The 15,311-nt window shown below is 57.7% G+C and overlaps 1 protein-coding gene across 1 annotated transcript in view; it reads right to left on the bottom strand.

The window, feature by feature from the left end:
• Positions 1–14,779, bottom strand: part of TTBK1 (tau tubulin kinase 1) — a 37,994-nt gene extending 23,215 nt beyond the window's left edge. The window contains exons 1-12 of the mRNA XM_039231243.1: positions 14,745–14,779; positions 11,559–11,720; positions 6,785–6,932; positions 6,480–6,553; positions 6,168–6,308; positions 4,834–4,938; positions 4,335–4,400; positions 3,818–3,910; positions 3,604–3,729; positions 1,933–2,087; positions 750–981; positions 319–497 (exon numbers count right to left, since the gene is read on the bottom strand). Coding sequence (XP_039087174.1) covers positions 319–497; positions 750–981; positions 1,933–2,087; positions 3,604–3,729; positions 3,818–3,910; positions 4,335–4,400; positions 4,834–4,938; positions 6,168–6,308; positions 6,480–6,553; positions 6,785–6,932; positions 11,559–11,666 — 1,427 coding nt within the window. The 5' untranslated portion in view covers positions 11,667–11,720; positions 14,745–14,779. The remainder of the gene's footprint in view (positions 1–318; positions 498–749; positions 982–1,932; positions 2,088–3,603; positions 3,730–3,817; positions 3,911–4,334; positions 4,401–4,833; positions 4,939–6,167; positions 6,309–6,479; positions 6,554–6,784; positions 6,933–11,558; positions 11,721–14,744) is intronic.
• Between the last annotated feature and the right edge of the window lie 532 nt (positions 14,780–15,311).

Raw genomic sequence — 15,311 nt, forward strand, 5'->3', positions numbered from 1 at the left:
TCTGTAATTAGTCTCTAGGGAGAGGTTCTGGAAGCACACCCACCTACCAACTCACCCCTCGCCTCCTCTTGGGCCTAGGGACCCAGCCTCCCCTTCCTACAGCCTGCTTCCACCCCACATCCCTTTGCGGCCTGAGCTGGTACCTCTGCATCTGCTCCCTCTCCCCCAACTAACCAAGGCTGACACCCCAGGCCCTAGAATAACACTCTCAACACTCCTGTGGTCCCCCCCCTTGCATCTAATATTTCCTACAGACCAGCCATGTGAAGGCTGAGGGGGCCAGAGGGCCCTTGGCCGACCCCCTGGCCCCAGACCTACCTCCTCTCATGCAGTTCTATGCGCCCATCCGCTGTGGAAAGCCTCTCAGACTCAGGGCTGTTGACCCTCCGGTAGCGAAGAGAACGGACCGGGGTTGTCGGTGAGTCTGGAGGGGCACGCACCGGGGAGCTGGGGACCCCCACACCTCGGCTCTGCTCCTCTTCCACCACACAAGGCGTCTGCAGGAGAGGGGAGTGCCATGAACTGGGGCTGACCGGGCGGCGGTGGGTCAGGTGGTTTTCCCAGGGTGAAGGAGACAGAGGGAAGTCGGCGCTGGTGATCCTGACACAGGGCAAAGCCACGGAGACAGGGCAGGTGGGCACGTGGCTGGGGAGAGGGCACACAGGAGGAGCGGGGAGGGGGCCACGGGAGGGGGACCAGGGAGGGAGCGGGGGAAGGCCACCCACGTCCTTCTCTCTGACTGCAGTTACTTTGCCGATGTTGATCCGGAGTTTGTTCCGGTTGACGTCCGTCTCCTCCCAGACTTCAGCCTCAGGGCCCCCGGGGTGGGGGGCCAGGTGGGGGCTGGGGCCCAGCCCCTCGGGGGGCCGCCCAGGTAAGATTGGGGGTGCGTTCTCCTGGTCACTCAGGTGCTCGCCCTGCAGCACATCCTCGGTGTTCTCCCGGAGCAGGTCCCCGGGCACCGGCGTCACGTTGACCACCCTGGAGGGGCCAAGAGGGGCCGTGGGCAAGGCTGGCACGGTGCTCTCCTACCACACAGGCCCTGGAGGTCACTGCCACCCATGGGAGTAGGCACAGAAGAGGCCTTGGCAGGGGGTGGGGCTGTCCCTAGGCCCATCCCCATCCCCCAACCCCCGACAAAGCCTGCAACTAGACCGTCCTCAGTCGGGCAAAGGGCTGCAGGGAGATGTGGCTGCCCAGGATGGGCGCCGCACCACCTCACCCTAGTAATTTCAGAGACCCGTCGCTTTCCGGGCCTTGCCAGATTTCCATTGCCATTCACGGGCTGACCTCATTTAGACCAGCAATGGGTGTGAAGAGAAGAGTCACTTTGGAACCCCTTGAGCGGTATCTTTACAGTACGGGGCACCGTCATATGCTGTCGAGTCCTGCAGGGTCTCTTTCCTTGTCTCTCCCTGGCTGCTCCCACTGTGGGGTGGGGGCCCCTCCTCACTCCGGCACCTCCCCAGGTGCCTCTGTCTTTGCGCCTGTCACAGGTTCTGAAATCGCTGACCCATCCGTTACAAATATCATGGACCCAACCAAGAGCACGGGGTGGGGGGTGGGGTGGCAGCTGCAAGTTTCTTCTCTGAGCCCCCTCAGGCCCCGGTGCTGGGGCACAAGACATGTTCACTAAATGGATGCACGTAAGCCACAGAAACACACAGTGGGGCTCCGGTAGTTTCACTCAGGGCTCCCCACACCCCAGTCAAGTCAAAAACTCCAAGTGAGGATGGGCACCCTGTCCCCAGATTGAAAGGGGAGATGGGTCGGAACCCCTGGGGCTTGAGAACCCCGCTGCTGAGCGCAATGAATGGGAAAGACAGCTAGATGTGTCCAGGTGAGAAGAGGAGGAGAGAGCTGGCTTTTTGGGCGACCTGGGCAGAGGCTGCTTGGCCCCCCCACTGAGCCATCATCCCTCCCAGGACTCACCCGAACATGGCTGCCGTCTGCCGCGTGTTCTGCTGGGGTGGAGTGGAGGTGCTTGTGGACAGGAGGGCATCGGTGCCCGCCTTCTCCCAGTCAAAGGCCTCATTCTCAGCGATGCCCCGTTCCTTCATGCTGTTCTCAAACACCGACATGATCAACTGCAGGGATGGGGGTGGCGGGAGGACAGAGAGGTGACCCTGGGGCTAGCCAGGAGGAAAGGGCAGTTGCCGGGATTGCAGAGGGAAGAGAGGGGCCTTCCAGGACAGGGAGAGGCCGAGAAGGGGCACTGGAAGGAGAAGGGCACATTGATTTTAAATGAAAACATGCACATGATATGCAAATCAGCACGCAAATCACTATCGTGGTTTGAGCCCCGCTGGCTGGACACAAGCCCTCTGAGATCTGTCCCCTGCACCCCCAGCCTGCTCGTCCATTTCCACCATCTCAGGGGAAGGCTCCACAGCCTGGAAGTGCCGGTAATTTCCCAAAGCCACCACTGGGGATCATGCCTCTGCCCAGGATGTTTCCTTTGCCGCCCACACTGCCTTAACCACCCGTCCTCCCTGCTCCTCAAGCCTTCCATGATTCCCCCTCCCACACGTTTCCTGATCTGCAGCTCAACTTTCCTCAGCAGCCAGCACAGGGCCAGCACACCATGTGCTCGCTCACTCGCAGCTGTCTGGGTCCAGGGAACCCCAGGAGGCTAAGGATTGGGGTGGGGGGCAGGGCCTTCTACTGCCCAAGTGAGGCATCTCTGCGGACAGGCTCTAGGCTCTAGGCTCAGGAGGCAGTGGGCACCTGTCGAACATCAGAGGCCCCCAGACCATTGCACTTTTTATTTTTTAATGTTTCTTTATCTTTGAGAGAGACACAGAGAGACAGAGTGCAAGCAGGGGAGGGGCAGAGAGAGAGGGAGACACAGAATCTGAAGCAGGCTCTAGGCTCTGGGCTGTCAGCACAGACCCCACCAACAGAGAGATCATGACCTGAGCCAAAGTTGGACGCATAACCGACTGGGCCACCCAGGCGTCCCAGACCATTCCACTTCTGACTTATCTCTCTCCAGAATACAGGGTCTCTGCTGGCAGGCCCCACTTCACTGAGGACCCACTGTGGGCCTGATGCTATGCTCCCTGTGGTGTGCAGACTTGTGCCTGGCACATAGTGGGTCCTGGGCAGAACACTGCTGACGTATCCCCATTCTCCCGTCGGGGCCAGTGGGTCCCCTAGGGGTGTGGTGGTGGCATCTTGGAAAAAGCACCGGACCTAAGCCCAGCCCTGCTCGCAGCCCTGCTATCAGGCTTTCGTTACCTCCTCTATGAAATGGGGGCAATGCAGAGTTTTGGTGACAAGTACTTGAAAGCACTTGGCTTTATTAACTGTTAAGTGTAAGAATAATAACATAAGGAACACACGTTATCACCGAAGGCTCATTTTGAAGCTTAAATGAGTTAATGCATGAAAGGCACTGAGAACAGGGTAAGCTGTTGAGAAATCTCAGCTATGAAGACTGTTCACAAGAGCACAAAGCAGTATCATGCAGTTGGAGGACCGGGGGAGATGCACTATGCTAAGCCGGCACGGGAGTGGGGCCTCAGCAGTATGGGTGCTCCCAGGGAAGGTCACCCCCAGAGAGACGTCTGCGGGTGCAGGGACCAGGTGGCAGGCTCCCACCTGGTAATCAGGCTTGGTGAAGTAGTCGAGGCTAGCGATGTGGTCCAGGAAGAGGTGAAACTCGGAGGGCATGTGCTTCAACAGCATCCGGTGCTCATACTTCTCCTTGATCATCCCTACCTGCTCCTGGAGGCAACAGGGCACGGGGTAATGGGACCCCAGCGCCCACATGCCCCCCACCCACCCTCTTCAGCCCCAGTTGCACAGGGCTCACTTTGTCCTTGATCTTCCTCCAGGGCAGCTGCCCCACTGCAAACTCCACCAGCATGTAGAAAAGGGACCACAGGTCATCGTGGCGGCCCATCTCCTGGAGGGGTGGGGACAGGAGAGTCACCCACACCTTTCAGGTCCTTCCTGGGAGTGGTGGGCTAACCGTTCACAAGGGGGCACCCTTCAGGGAGGCCTGATACCCCAAACCCTTGAAGGTCTTCCTGAAACCATGGCTCTATCCCTGACCCTCCAAAAGACAGAGTCCCAGTAGCGAAACTTCTGTCCACACAGATTGATGGTGGGAACAGAGAGGAGGGAATCCCGAAAAACAGGAAGAAGGTAAAGTCACGGGGAAATGGCCAGTCTTCTTCCACTCGTGGCCTCTGGCGTGGCAGCTTCTGGGTGCTGCCCATACTTCTCTCCCCACCTCAACAGCTGCCCACCCAACCTTCTTCCCCTTCCTCTGTCCCTGACCTGGGCCCTGCTGCCCCCGCATCCGCGGGCCCAGCTCTGCCACTCACCCGGTTCTTGTGGGCATTGACCGAGGCATAGCGAACAGTCCCTCGAAACCCGGCCACATTCCGGGGCTGCAGAAGGGAGAACACGGCAGGATGCTCACCCGCGGCCCCTGACTTTGGCCCCATCTCAGCCCTGCTTACTGAGCCTAACTCTGCCTGCTTTAACCCTGACTGCCTTCCCTCTCCATCAACCCACACGCTGGCCTGGTCAGGGGCAAGCCTGACACACCAATCCCAGTCCTGTACCTGCCTCCTGGTCTTGCTCGCTGACCCCTGTCTCCATCCCTGACCAAGGTAGGCAGCCAGATCACAAGGTGTGGATGGGGCACCCACCAAGAGCCCAGGGAGCCAGGGGACGGGCCAAGCGTAGACTGAGCTGGGTGATACCCATACTGACCACGGGCTGGGCCTGCTTAGGTAGCTGCAGGAAAAACTGGGGAAGGGTCCCCAGGTCAGAGGCCGGGCGAGGGGGCCAGGGATTCCCATGAGCAGCGATACTCACGGGCCGAACGTCCCCCGTGGTGTTGGTGTACTGCCGGGCCAGCCCGAAGTCCAACATGTAGCACTTTCTGTAGGTGGAGGGCAGCCTGCCCATGGCAAAGTTTGACTGGGAAAGACAGTGGCTGTGACCCGTGGGGCTTCAACCCCACTTGGCCCACCTCAAGAGGGGCCAAGAAATGTGTTTAAGAGTACGCATCGGGGCGCCTGGGTGGCTCAGTGGGTTAAGTGTCTGACTTAGGCTCAGGTCATGATCTCACAGTTCATAGAGTTCAAGTCCGTCTTTGGGCTCTCTGCTATCAGCACAGAGCCTGCGTCAGATCCTCTGTCCTCCTCTCTCTCTGCCTCCCCTTCCTGTCCCCCTCCCCCACATCTGTCTCAAAAACAAACATAAAACAAAGAGTAAACAACAGCATGTGCCATGGGCCATGGCATCCCATCTGAGGAGCAGGTGGGAGCACCTCATTTTAGAGATGAGGATACTGAAAGCTAAAGAGCTTGCAGGGCCTCTCCAAGATCACACAGCAAGTGATGACCCAGCTGGGAGTTGAACTGAGATGTGTCCAGCCCTCAATCCTTGGGACTCCCCAGCAGAGCAGTGTGGCTTAGTGTCACTGTCCTGCTGAAAGGCAGCTGGAGACCTGCATTGTACTTGCTGTGCGACCCTGGGCCATTCAACCAATCTTTCTGGGCCTCAGTTTTCACCCCTTATTTAAATTGGAGGTTCTTACAAACAGCGGGATCCAAGATGCCACAAAATCAGCTACTTGGAATTTCTTACCAAGCCCAGCCTCTCCATCCCTTTAAAACAAATTTTTTTTAATGTTTATTCATTTTTGAGTGACAGAGAGAGGTACAGCGTGAGCGAGCGTGAGCAGGGGAGAGGCAAAGAGAGAGCGAGGGAGACACAGAATCCAAAGCAGCCTCCAGGCTTTGAGCTGCTGGGGGCTCGGACCCATGGACTGTGAGATCATGAGCTGAGCTGAAGTCAAATGCTTAACCAACTGAACCCCAAGGGCGCCCCATCCCTCCACCGCTTTTGATCAATTCCTCTGTGCTTCCCCAACCCCTGCACCTTTTGAGGTTCAAGGACTAATCAGGGCATGGGTAAGGGAGAAGAGAGGAACAGAGGAGAGACATGGGCAAGGGGCAGGCAGGGGTGTGTTCTCCCAGCAGGCGAGAAGTGGCTTGGGGTGGAAAGCAGGAGGAAGGGACAGGTAGGAGAGGCTGCTCCTGCCCAAACCTCTGTTCTGGGGGAGAAACCATGGGCCCCAGAGAGGGAGAGGGCAAGGGGCAGGGGTGTGCTTTGGAAGAGGGGGCAGGTGGGGCAGCCCTCACCGGCTTGATGTCACGGTGCAGGAAGCCCACGGAGTGGATGGCCTCAATGGACTCCAGGATCTGCTTGCCCAGCCGCAGCGTGGTGCTCAGCGTGAAGGTGCCTCGCGGTTGGCTGCGGCGCAGGTCGGCCAGATTCCGGCCCTGGGGGTGGAGAGGGGCAGGGGGAGGGCCAGGCTCAGCTGTCGTGCCAACCAGCACCCCTGTGACACTCTGGCCAGCCTCATCCCCAAAGGTTTGTGCCCACTCCCCACCCCAGGGGTCACAACCCAAGCTTTGGGGGGAGAGTGGAGGGAGTGCCCCTCAGGGACTCACCTGGAGCTGCATCACTACGTAATTAAATTTCTCATTCCGGCCACAGCCAATGAACCTGCACACATGGCTTTTCCCTGTGGGGGCACAGACAAGGGTCTCCCAATTCCTACTCCTTCTCCCTCACTCCCGATCCCAAGGTGTCTCTGGTGCACTCTGGATTCCTGGTCCCGTGACCACCTTTTCTGCCACCTCCCCCTGCCCCTCTCCCCATCACCGCCCTTAGACTCTGATTCCATCTCACCATCCCCCTCAGCTCTCCCCTGGCTCCTCCTCTTCCCTCCCATCCTCCTGCCCTGGGCCCGCACCTTGCAGCTTTTTGAGCACAGCCACCTCCATCTTGAGGACCTGCTTGGGCTGCTGGGCTGACTCCACCTTGAGGGCCACATTCTCCCTGGTCAGCAGGTCCATGGCCTCGTAGATCTCACCAAAGCCCCCGCCCCCGATCTTTTTCAGCTACGGAGATGGAAGAGGGGGATAGAACCCAGGGGTCAGGCTGAGCAGCTCCTCATCCCACCCACTGCTGGGTCATACCCTTCGTTGGTGGTATGGCTAGTCTTGAAGGGGGGGACCCTGTGTCTGCCTTCCTGGCCCCGCCCACCCGTGCTCCCACTTCCCCTCCTAGTGCCGGAGACAGCTCAGCCCATGCAAGCACGTGCATGCACACACTGGGCTAGGTGTCAGACTGGGAGGTGGGAGAGGGTATGTGACCTCTGACCCCATGGAGACATGGAGACAAGCCTGTGTAGGATTCTGAAGAGATCACGGCCCATCATAAATCCTTTCTTCTCTGGAAGGACACGAAATATCACACTCTCCCCATCCCCCAAACTAGACTGAACCACCACCATCCAGAAGGAAAACTAATTTCCAGAGCCTCCTGGCTTCAGAGTGGATCCTTCAGGGAAGCTGGCCCTTCCTGAGGATGGCAATGTCCTGACAGGTGTCATTAGAGGGAGAGCGTAATCGGGGACTGGTGGGGTGGTGTAAGTATTTGGGGTAAGAGGATTCAGCAAAGGGTATTCAATGCCCATCCTGCTGTTGAAGCTCACAGCACTCTCTAGACCCCTAGTCAGATGCCTCAAACCAGGGTGAGCCTCCTCTGGGGACAGAGGGTGCTGTGGGACCATGGTGGGAATGGAGGTTTGGCGAGTCTGTCTATCCCCCCAGGGGAAGGGGCAGTACAGACCTGACCCTCTAGGCCCTCCTCCTCCAGCATCCCTGGGCAGGCAGTGAGAAAAGGCAGAGGGAAGAATTGTGTTGGAGGAAGAGTCGGCAAGTGTGGAGGAGCAAAGCTGAGCTATGGGAAGGGATTAAGATCATTTCAAGTCAGAGGCCCCCGGGGTTCCTGGAGTGGGCTACTGGCAATGATAAAGGACAAGGAGAAGGTGCAGAGTTCTAAGTTGGGACCTGTTTGGTTTTAAAAAGATGTACAGCTCACCTCACAGGTGACCCGCCCTCACTGAGCACCTTCCAGAACCCTCACTTGCCTGCAGTTGGCTTGTCAACTCACCAGCACAGCCAGGCTTGCTAGTGATTGGGCAGAGGCTGCTCTGACTGGCCAGCCTGTAAAGGGACTCTGAGTCTCTTGCATCTCCAAGCCCTTCCCTTAGCATTTATCCAGCACTCAGATCTCATTAAATGTTTAATGGTGGCCGAAGCATGGGGATGGAGGGGGGAGGGGGGCAGGGCTGAGCCAAGGACTGGGAGTTCCCAGCAGGTTACAGTTGAAACATCTCTAGGAAGGGAGAGAAGGGAGAAGGGAAGATTCAGAAAAGAAGTGGAAGTCTGGCTACACTTCTTAGAGTCTTGAAGGCTCTTGTGCTCAGGGAAGGACACAGGAAGAGGGAAAGGGGGAAGAACAGTCTGAACCCAGAATCTCTCTCTACTTGAGATGAAAGTCAGACTCCTAGAAGAATTTCAGAATAAGGAGGGGGCAGATGCAGACTCAAGGAAAGCAGTGGCTTGTCTTCCTCTGGGGAACTTTAAACTCAGATACTTATGGCATCTTCTAGAATCCTTTACGGTTTGCTGTATGTGAGCATGGAAGAAAGGGGGAGGGGAGGGAACAATAACCACATCTCCGGCTCTGGGCTCCCGACTCTAAGACATCATCTCAGCTCATCCCCTGATGTTCCTGACAACACATGTGAGGAAGGTCATTAAGTCACCATTTTGCACAGAAGGAAAACTAAGGCCCAGAGACCTAAGTACTCTGCCCCAGGCCACACTGCTAGTAAGTAGCAAAGCCAGGTTTCATTTAAACCCAGGCAATCTGATGCAGAACCCACGCTCTTAACCGCGATATCACAGGAAACTGTTGACAGCACAGGGATTAAAAGTGTGAGCGCTGGGATTCAAGCCCAGATCTGCCGGGCTCCAGAATCCTCACTGGAGGTGGTAAGGAGGGCCTGGGGCAGCCAAGACATTTCTGGAACCTGCTTCCCAATTTCCGAGCATGGCCAATAGTATTTCTCTACCATCTTCATTTCCAAAGAGGCTATTTCTCCTCCCTTAGTCCCTTCCTTGTCCCCCCACCGCCTCATTACAGAACCTCCCGGGGAGGCAAGCTTGGCATCTGCATCCACCCACTTACCCAACACCCCTTCTCCCCAGGCCCTACAGTCTGGGCCCACTTAACCATCGGGCACAGCAGACACAGTGGTCCATAATACTTAAAAGAGGCCATAAAAATGTTTCAATATTTTAAATCGGAAGGAAAACAATTGACCTCTTAGGTCAAAAAAAAAAAGTAGCATTTAATGTTAATTCATTCCTCTACATACCAGTGCAGTCAGAAAATATAATTTTTAGTACTTTATTATAGAGAAAGGAATCCATGAAGGCAAAAGGGTCCAGGGCCCATGAAAGTCATAATGTAGCCCTGCCCAAGCCCACTAACAGAAATCTTTTCTTAATCCACCTTTACCAGGCACTATTCTTCCCCTCCTAATTTTTTTCCTGATCCCCTCGCCTGTCAAAGGAACTCCCTAAACTGGGGGGCCAATATGACACAATAGGGCCAGTGTTTGCTCAGGAAAAAGGAAACCTGGCTTCTTGGCCAGCTCTGGGTCACCGCGAGCAAGTGTCTTAAACTGTGTGCCTCCACTTTTCCTCCTCTGTAAAATGAAAGAATTGTTCTAGAACGGGTTACAATGACTCCTTCATCTCTGTGCTCCTGATTTTGGGGTGGGCTAATTCTTGGCTAGCAGTGTGGCTTAGTGATAGTGACTCAACAGTCAGCAGGACCTGGTCCCACCCAGTCTTAAGAATCTGGCAGGTTAGCTAATCTCTATGCCTGCCTCCACACCTGTGAAAAGGGGGGTAATGACAATAGTTACTCCATTGTTTGTTGAGATAATGCACAGTGTCTGGCCGCAGTAGGGGCTCAAAACAAATGCTGCTTTTATTATTATTATTATTTGCTATTCTGATTCTGAGAAGCACCCCTCAAGAGTGAAATGCTATTATTTATAAATACTTCACCGAGTGCCACTGACCCTCATTTTCTCCTAGCCAGCTCATTTTTCTCTTCGGGCAGTTTGTGCTGGGTTCCTGAGCTCTGCCTCATGTCTCTGACCCACTCCTCACAGGGAGATGGCTGAGGGAAGCCATCTGGCACCCCACCCTCTCTAGCTCTCCAGGAGCAGCCAGCCTGGCAGCTGACTAAGAGGTCAGCCTGGCAAAGATCGCGTGCCTGCCCCTTCCCCCAATTCCCTCTTGCCATTTCTCTCCCCGCTCATCTCCCACCCCCTCCCTCAAAAAGTTCTAACCCAAACTCAGTATGGTGTGAACGCCATCTTTTCCTCACCTCTTCAGTGCCAGTGTCCTTCTGCCTCCAGTCTGTCAGAAACTAGGCTCTCATGTCAGGGGACCCGCGGGTTTTTGGAGAAACACTCCTCAGCTTGCCAGACCCTCATCCCTTGATTCCTGCCCTGGCTCCTCATCCCCCACTTTCCATCCTGTCACTCTCTCCTTCAGGAAGTCCTCCTCGGGACCTAGACAGCCCCTTCCCTCAGCTCTCCGGCCCTCCCCAGTCGCGGCCCTCCCCAGTCGCAGAGACTTCTCCGACAACCAACGCTGCCACATTTGCCCGTATCCCTGGGACTCTAGGGGACCTGCCCGGCGACGTGGTTGTTGCCATGGAAACCGGCCAGCACCCAGGCCCCACTCTCCTCTCAGCCTGACAGCTCAGGTGAGCTGAGCCTCCCCCTTCAACTCCCACACACCCCACACAGAGGCTCAGCGTAGGTCTGTGCTGTTCCCCCTCCCTTCCTCCAGGCTCCTCACTCTGCCACGCAGACCCACAAGATCACAAACCATCACCCCGCAATCCACCCTACACCGTCCTGCCCCCACAATAAAAGGGCACCAGAGCGCTCTCAAGCGACGGAAAGAAAGCGGGGGGTGGGCCGCAGGGATTGATTTACAATAGGTCCGGCTCCCCAGACACTGTCTTTCCCCAGCCCCTCACGTGCCCCCCTCCCGTCCAGGCCCAAACCCCCGAGGAGGCGCGGACTACAACTCCCAGCAGGCTGAACAGACTGAAGTCCTGGGCTGGAGGAGCAAGGCACGCTGGGAGATGGAGTCTCGGCGTGTTGCACCTGCCGCAGGAACCAGTGAGGGGAGGAGGGTGGAAGAAGATGGAGTGCGGCTGCGGTGGGAGCAGCCCGCAGGGCCTCTTTCCCTGAAGCCAGGCCTCTCTGTCCTCTGCGGAAGCGGAGGGACACATGCTCACTCACTGCCCTTCTCCAAGGTCCGGCAACGAGACCCCTCCCCCACCCCGCCCGCCTCCCCCACTAAGCTCTGCAGCTCCTGCTCCGACGTCCAACCAAGAGTTGTTCCAGGCTGGGCCCGAGCAACCTGACCTAGCAGGCAAAGGGGTGAGACAGGGCGCTGGGAGAAAGCGACTGTCCACCAGTGTACGCCAAAATAGTGACTGCAAGCACGATGCAAATGAACTCAGGGGCACCTCCCTCTTAGGGTGGAAGAGTTGGGGGCAACTGTTTTAACAGGTCTCCAGGTCCTCTCCTCCCCTCCTCTCCCTACCAATCCCTTGGCCCCGCCGGGTCATTCACTCACCACCTTCCAGCGATCCTTGACCACGTAGTTGGCCGGCAGTATGTCGGCCTGCTCCCCTCCCCCACTCATGTTGGTTTCGTCCTTAAGAGCGGCCGCTAGGCACTGCATCCGCCAGCCGGAGGGAGGGGTGTCCGCAGGGCCTGCCCTGGGGGGGCCATCTACCTGGGGGAGTGGGGAGGGACTGTGAGTGGGGCAGGCTAGGGACCGGGACCACCTTGCAGATATGGAGGAGGGGAGCTCCGTTCTCCTGGCCGGCATCCTTCCTCGGCCCAGGGGGCAGAGGCTTTAGGGGTTACTGGGGGAAGCATTGTGTAAACACCCAGGTGGAGGTCAGAGGAGAAGACAGAAATACTATCCGCAGGAAGAGAGATACAAACTACAAACTGGGGGTGTAAAAACCAGCAGCAGGACACACAGCAGGACACCAAAGGAGAGGAAAATGCCAGTGTGAACAGACTATGGGGAAAGTGTTTCCCAAAGAGAGAGATGCTAACTAATGTGGAGGAGACTTGCTAACCTCTGGGGGGTGGGGTGGGGGGCTGCATACTAGTCTAGGACCCATGCTTGTGTAGGGGATCAGTCTGAGTGACTTGATCTGAGGCCCCGGCACCCACACATTCCCTGTGCCACCAAATGCCCGTGGAGCTGTGTTTCTGAAAGGGGAGACCTGCTGACCAAGGGGTGACCCATGGGAGACACGCACCAGAGTGATGGAGACCTGCTAATCAACCATGGGATGGAATAATCAAGAAAATGAGATACACGAAAGCCCCCTGAGGGTGATGCTAAATGCTAAGTGAGGAGGATGCAGCTGTGAGAAACACACCATTCTCAGGGGTGAGCCCAACCCACTGACAGCCATGGGGTTCGGAAGCAAGGATGTGAGCCATGGGGTGAACATAGGGTGATGGACTCATGACATCGATTTTAGAGGGACTGCAGCCCTGCGGCCACTCCAAGGGAGAGACACCGGCTGGATTGGGAGAAAGGGGCGGCGGGGGGGGGGAGCTTGAGGACCACAGGGAGTGGGATGGGTCTAACAGGAGGCAGGAGGAATGACAGGGAGCAGCAGGTCTGGGTGGGGATGTGATGAGAGCTCTGACCACACCTTTCTGTGTCCGCTCAGGAAGAGCAAGAAAGAAGACAGCTCTTGTTGCCCTGGCAAAGGTAGAAGCCGAATATCAAGGAGAACATCCCAGCTGTGAGCAAGGGTTGGGAAAGCCACCAGAGTCATCCCGGGAAATGTAAGTGTGTGCACGCATGTGTCCCTCTGTGAACACGTATATGTCTTTGTGTGTCTTTCTGTGTGTTTATGTGTCTGTGTGTGTGTCTTTGTGTCTGTGCCTGTACCTCTGTCTGTGTGTGCTTAGGTGTTTTTGTGTCTGTCCCTGATGTGCACGTGTGTAGGCAGGGGGCATCTTTTTGAGATTTCTGCCAACCTAGTACAGGATTGGAACCAGGAGCTTTTCTTCTCTCCTCCCCCCACCCCCCTACACTTTGTATAAGCACACTGCTCTGCCCCTCCAGCCGGGGACAGGGTGGGGAGGAAGGGAGTTGGAGAGGAGGAAAATGCCTAAGCGATCTATGGATGGGGTGGAAACTCCATGAACCCATCTTTCCTTGAGGCAGGATAATTCCCCAAGGCCATGTCTAGCCATCCTGATACAGGGGGCACTGTGAGATGGTAAAGGCATAGAGACAACCTTCAACAGGTCATGGTGTACCATGAGGGACATGGGGGAAAGAGGAGCGACACTGTCAATCTTTTCCTATCTTTCTTCAAGTGACTCAGCTGACTCTTTCCTCCAATCCATCCAACTTCAGAGCGTCAGAACTGTGGGGATGTCAAATAGGCCTCTGCCCACGTTTTGCCCAAGTGGCACGTGGGGCATCAGGTATTCAGAGGGCAGTGAGGGCAATGGCAAAATAAAGAGAGAGGGATGGGGACAGGGGCTTCTGGAATAAAGGTGAAGACAGGTTGAGGACAGGACTGAAGAAGCAATTGAACCAGTAGGGAGGGAGCCTTGACCGATTGAACTGGTGACCTCTGGTGGGTCTTCCAGTCCCGTAATGGTGAATTCTAGAGGTTGATGAGAAAAATTGGGGTGCAGCTCCCAGCTTATAGATGGGCAGCCTAAAGGAAGAGGTGAGGTGGGAAAAGGGAGAATAGAGACCAGGGGATAAATGGGGTTTCCCTCTCCCTATCCGCCATCCTCACTCGGCCTCAGAGGACTACATTCAACTCAGACGAGGTTGGACAACAGGCCACGAGGAGCTCAGCTGCCCCATTATGGCCCCCCAGGACCCTTTGGGTGTGTGGAGGCATGGGTGTGTCGTGTGAGAGGGCTTGTGGAAGAGGTTTTTATGAATATCTGTCAGACAGTGTGAGGCCAAGTGTGTGTGTGTGTGTGTGTGTGTGTGTGTGTGCGTGTGTGTGAGGTGTGAGGGTGGGGGGAGACAGGGAAGGAGAGACAGGAAGGGAGGGAGAGGGAGCTCATCATGGTGTGTGAGTAGAGGTGTTGATGTGTAACTATGCAAGGTGTGGGCCAGGTGTAAGTGGGGATCTGGGAGCGCAGGTAAGGAGAGGTGAAGGCGCCCAGCGAGGGGTGGTGGGTGCAGGTGAAAAGACGTGTGGAGGGAGGCAGAGAAGAAGGGAAGGGATGGGGGGTGACAGGATCAGAGGAGGGGGTTGGGTGAGACAGAGGCAGGTGAGCAATCCTAACGACTGGTGAGGAGGCGGCAGGACCCCGGGAGGGGCTTCTGGGCACCGCCGAAGGGGTAAGGGGGTTGGTAAGGCAGCTAGCGCGAGGCAGGGAGGCACAGAGGGACTGAGGACAAGGGAGAGGGGTAATGGAGGCAGCCGGGAAGGGCTTGTCAGGGTGACAGCGGAGCGAAGCCGTGGGGACGGGGGGCAGGGGTGAGAAACGAGGGGCAGAGGCCCTGGGGGGCTGGCTGGCGAGGGCGGGCGCCTATGTTGGGGGGGGCAGGGAGCCGTTCCAGGCCTCGGGATGCGGCCCAGGCTGTGTAGGCCGGCGGCGGGCGTCCCGGCTCGGGCGGACACGGCGCAGGGAGGGGGAGCTGGGGGAAGGCTGCGCTGGGAGGCGAGCCGGGCCGAGGCCCGCGGAGCCCGCAGGAGAGCCCCCGCCCCGACCCCGCCGGCCCGCCGCCGGCCCCGCCCCGCCTCACCTGCTCTGTGCCCGCTGCGGCTGCGGCTGTGGCGGCGGAGGCAGCGGCTCGGGGCGGCGCATCCCCCGGGGCCGGGGCGGGGCGGGGGCGGCTCAGTGCGGCGCGGGGCGGCCCGCTCCCTCCGGCGGCGGCGGCGGCGGCGGCGGCCTCCCGCCCGGGATCATCCCCGCCCGGCCCGGCCCGGCCCCGATCCTCCTCGGGCGACGGCGGAGGCAGCGGCGGAGCGGGGAGCTGCCCACAATGCACTGCGCCGCCAGCATCAGCACCAGCCCTGACATCACCGCCCCACCGCCCGGCTCTTACATCACCGCCCTTTCTCTGACATCACATTCCACTCCGCTCTTCTCGCCACGCCTGCAGCCTTGGGGCTCTCCTCCGGATGGTCCCCGCTCCAGCTCTTCGGTTCTCCTCACTGGTTATTGCCATTCACTTGACCGCCACCCCGCAGTGCCCCATCACTTGATCCCACCCACCGCAGTGCCCCGTCACTCCTTACCTGTCCTCCTAAAACTCACCTGTCGCCATCATGCCTTATCTTCTCCCCTCCCGGCCCGTTCCTATCACTCA

This window comes from Hyaena hyaena, unplaced genomic scaffold (genome assembly GCF_003009895.1).
Source record: "Hyaena hyaena isolate Hyena2069 unplaced genomic scaffold, ASM300989v1 scaffold_55, whole genome shotgun sequence".
In the NCBI taxonomy this organism is placed as follows: Eukaryota; Metazoa; Chordata; class Mammalia; order Carnivora; family Hyaenidae; genus Hyaena; species Hyaena hyaena.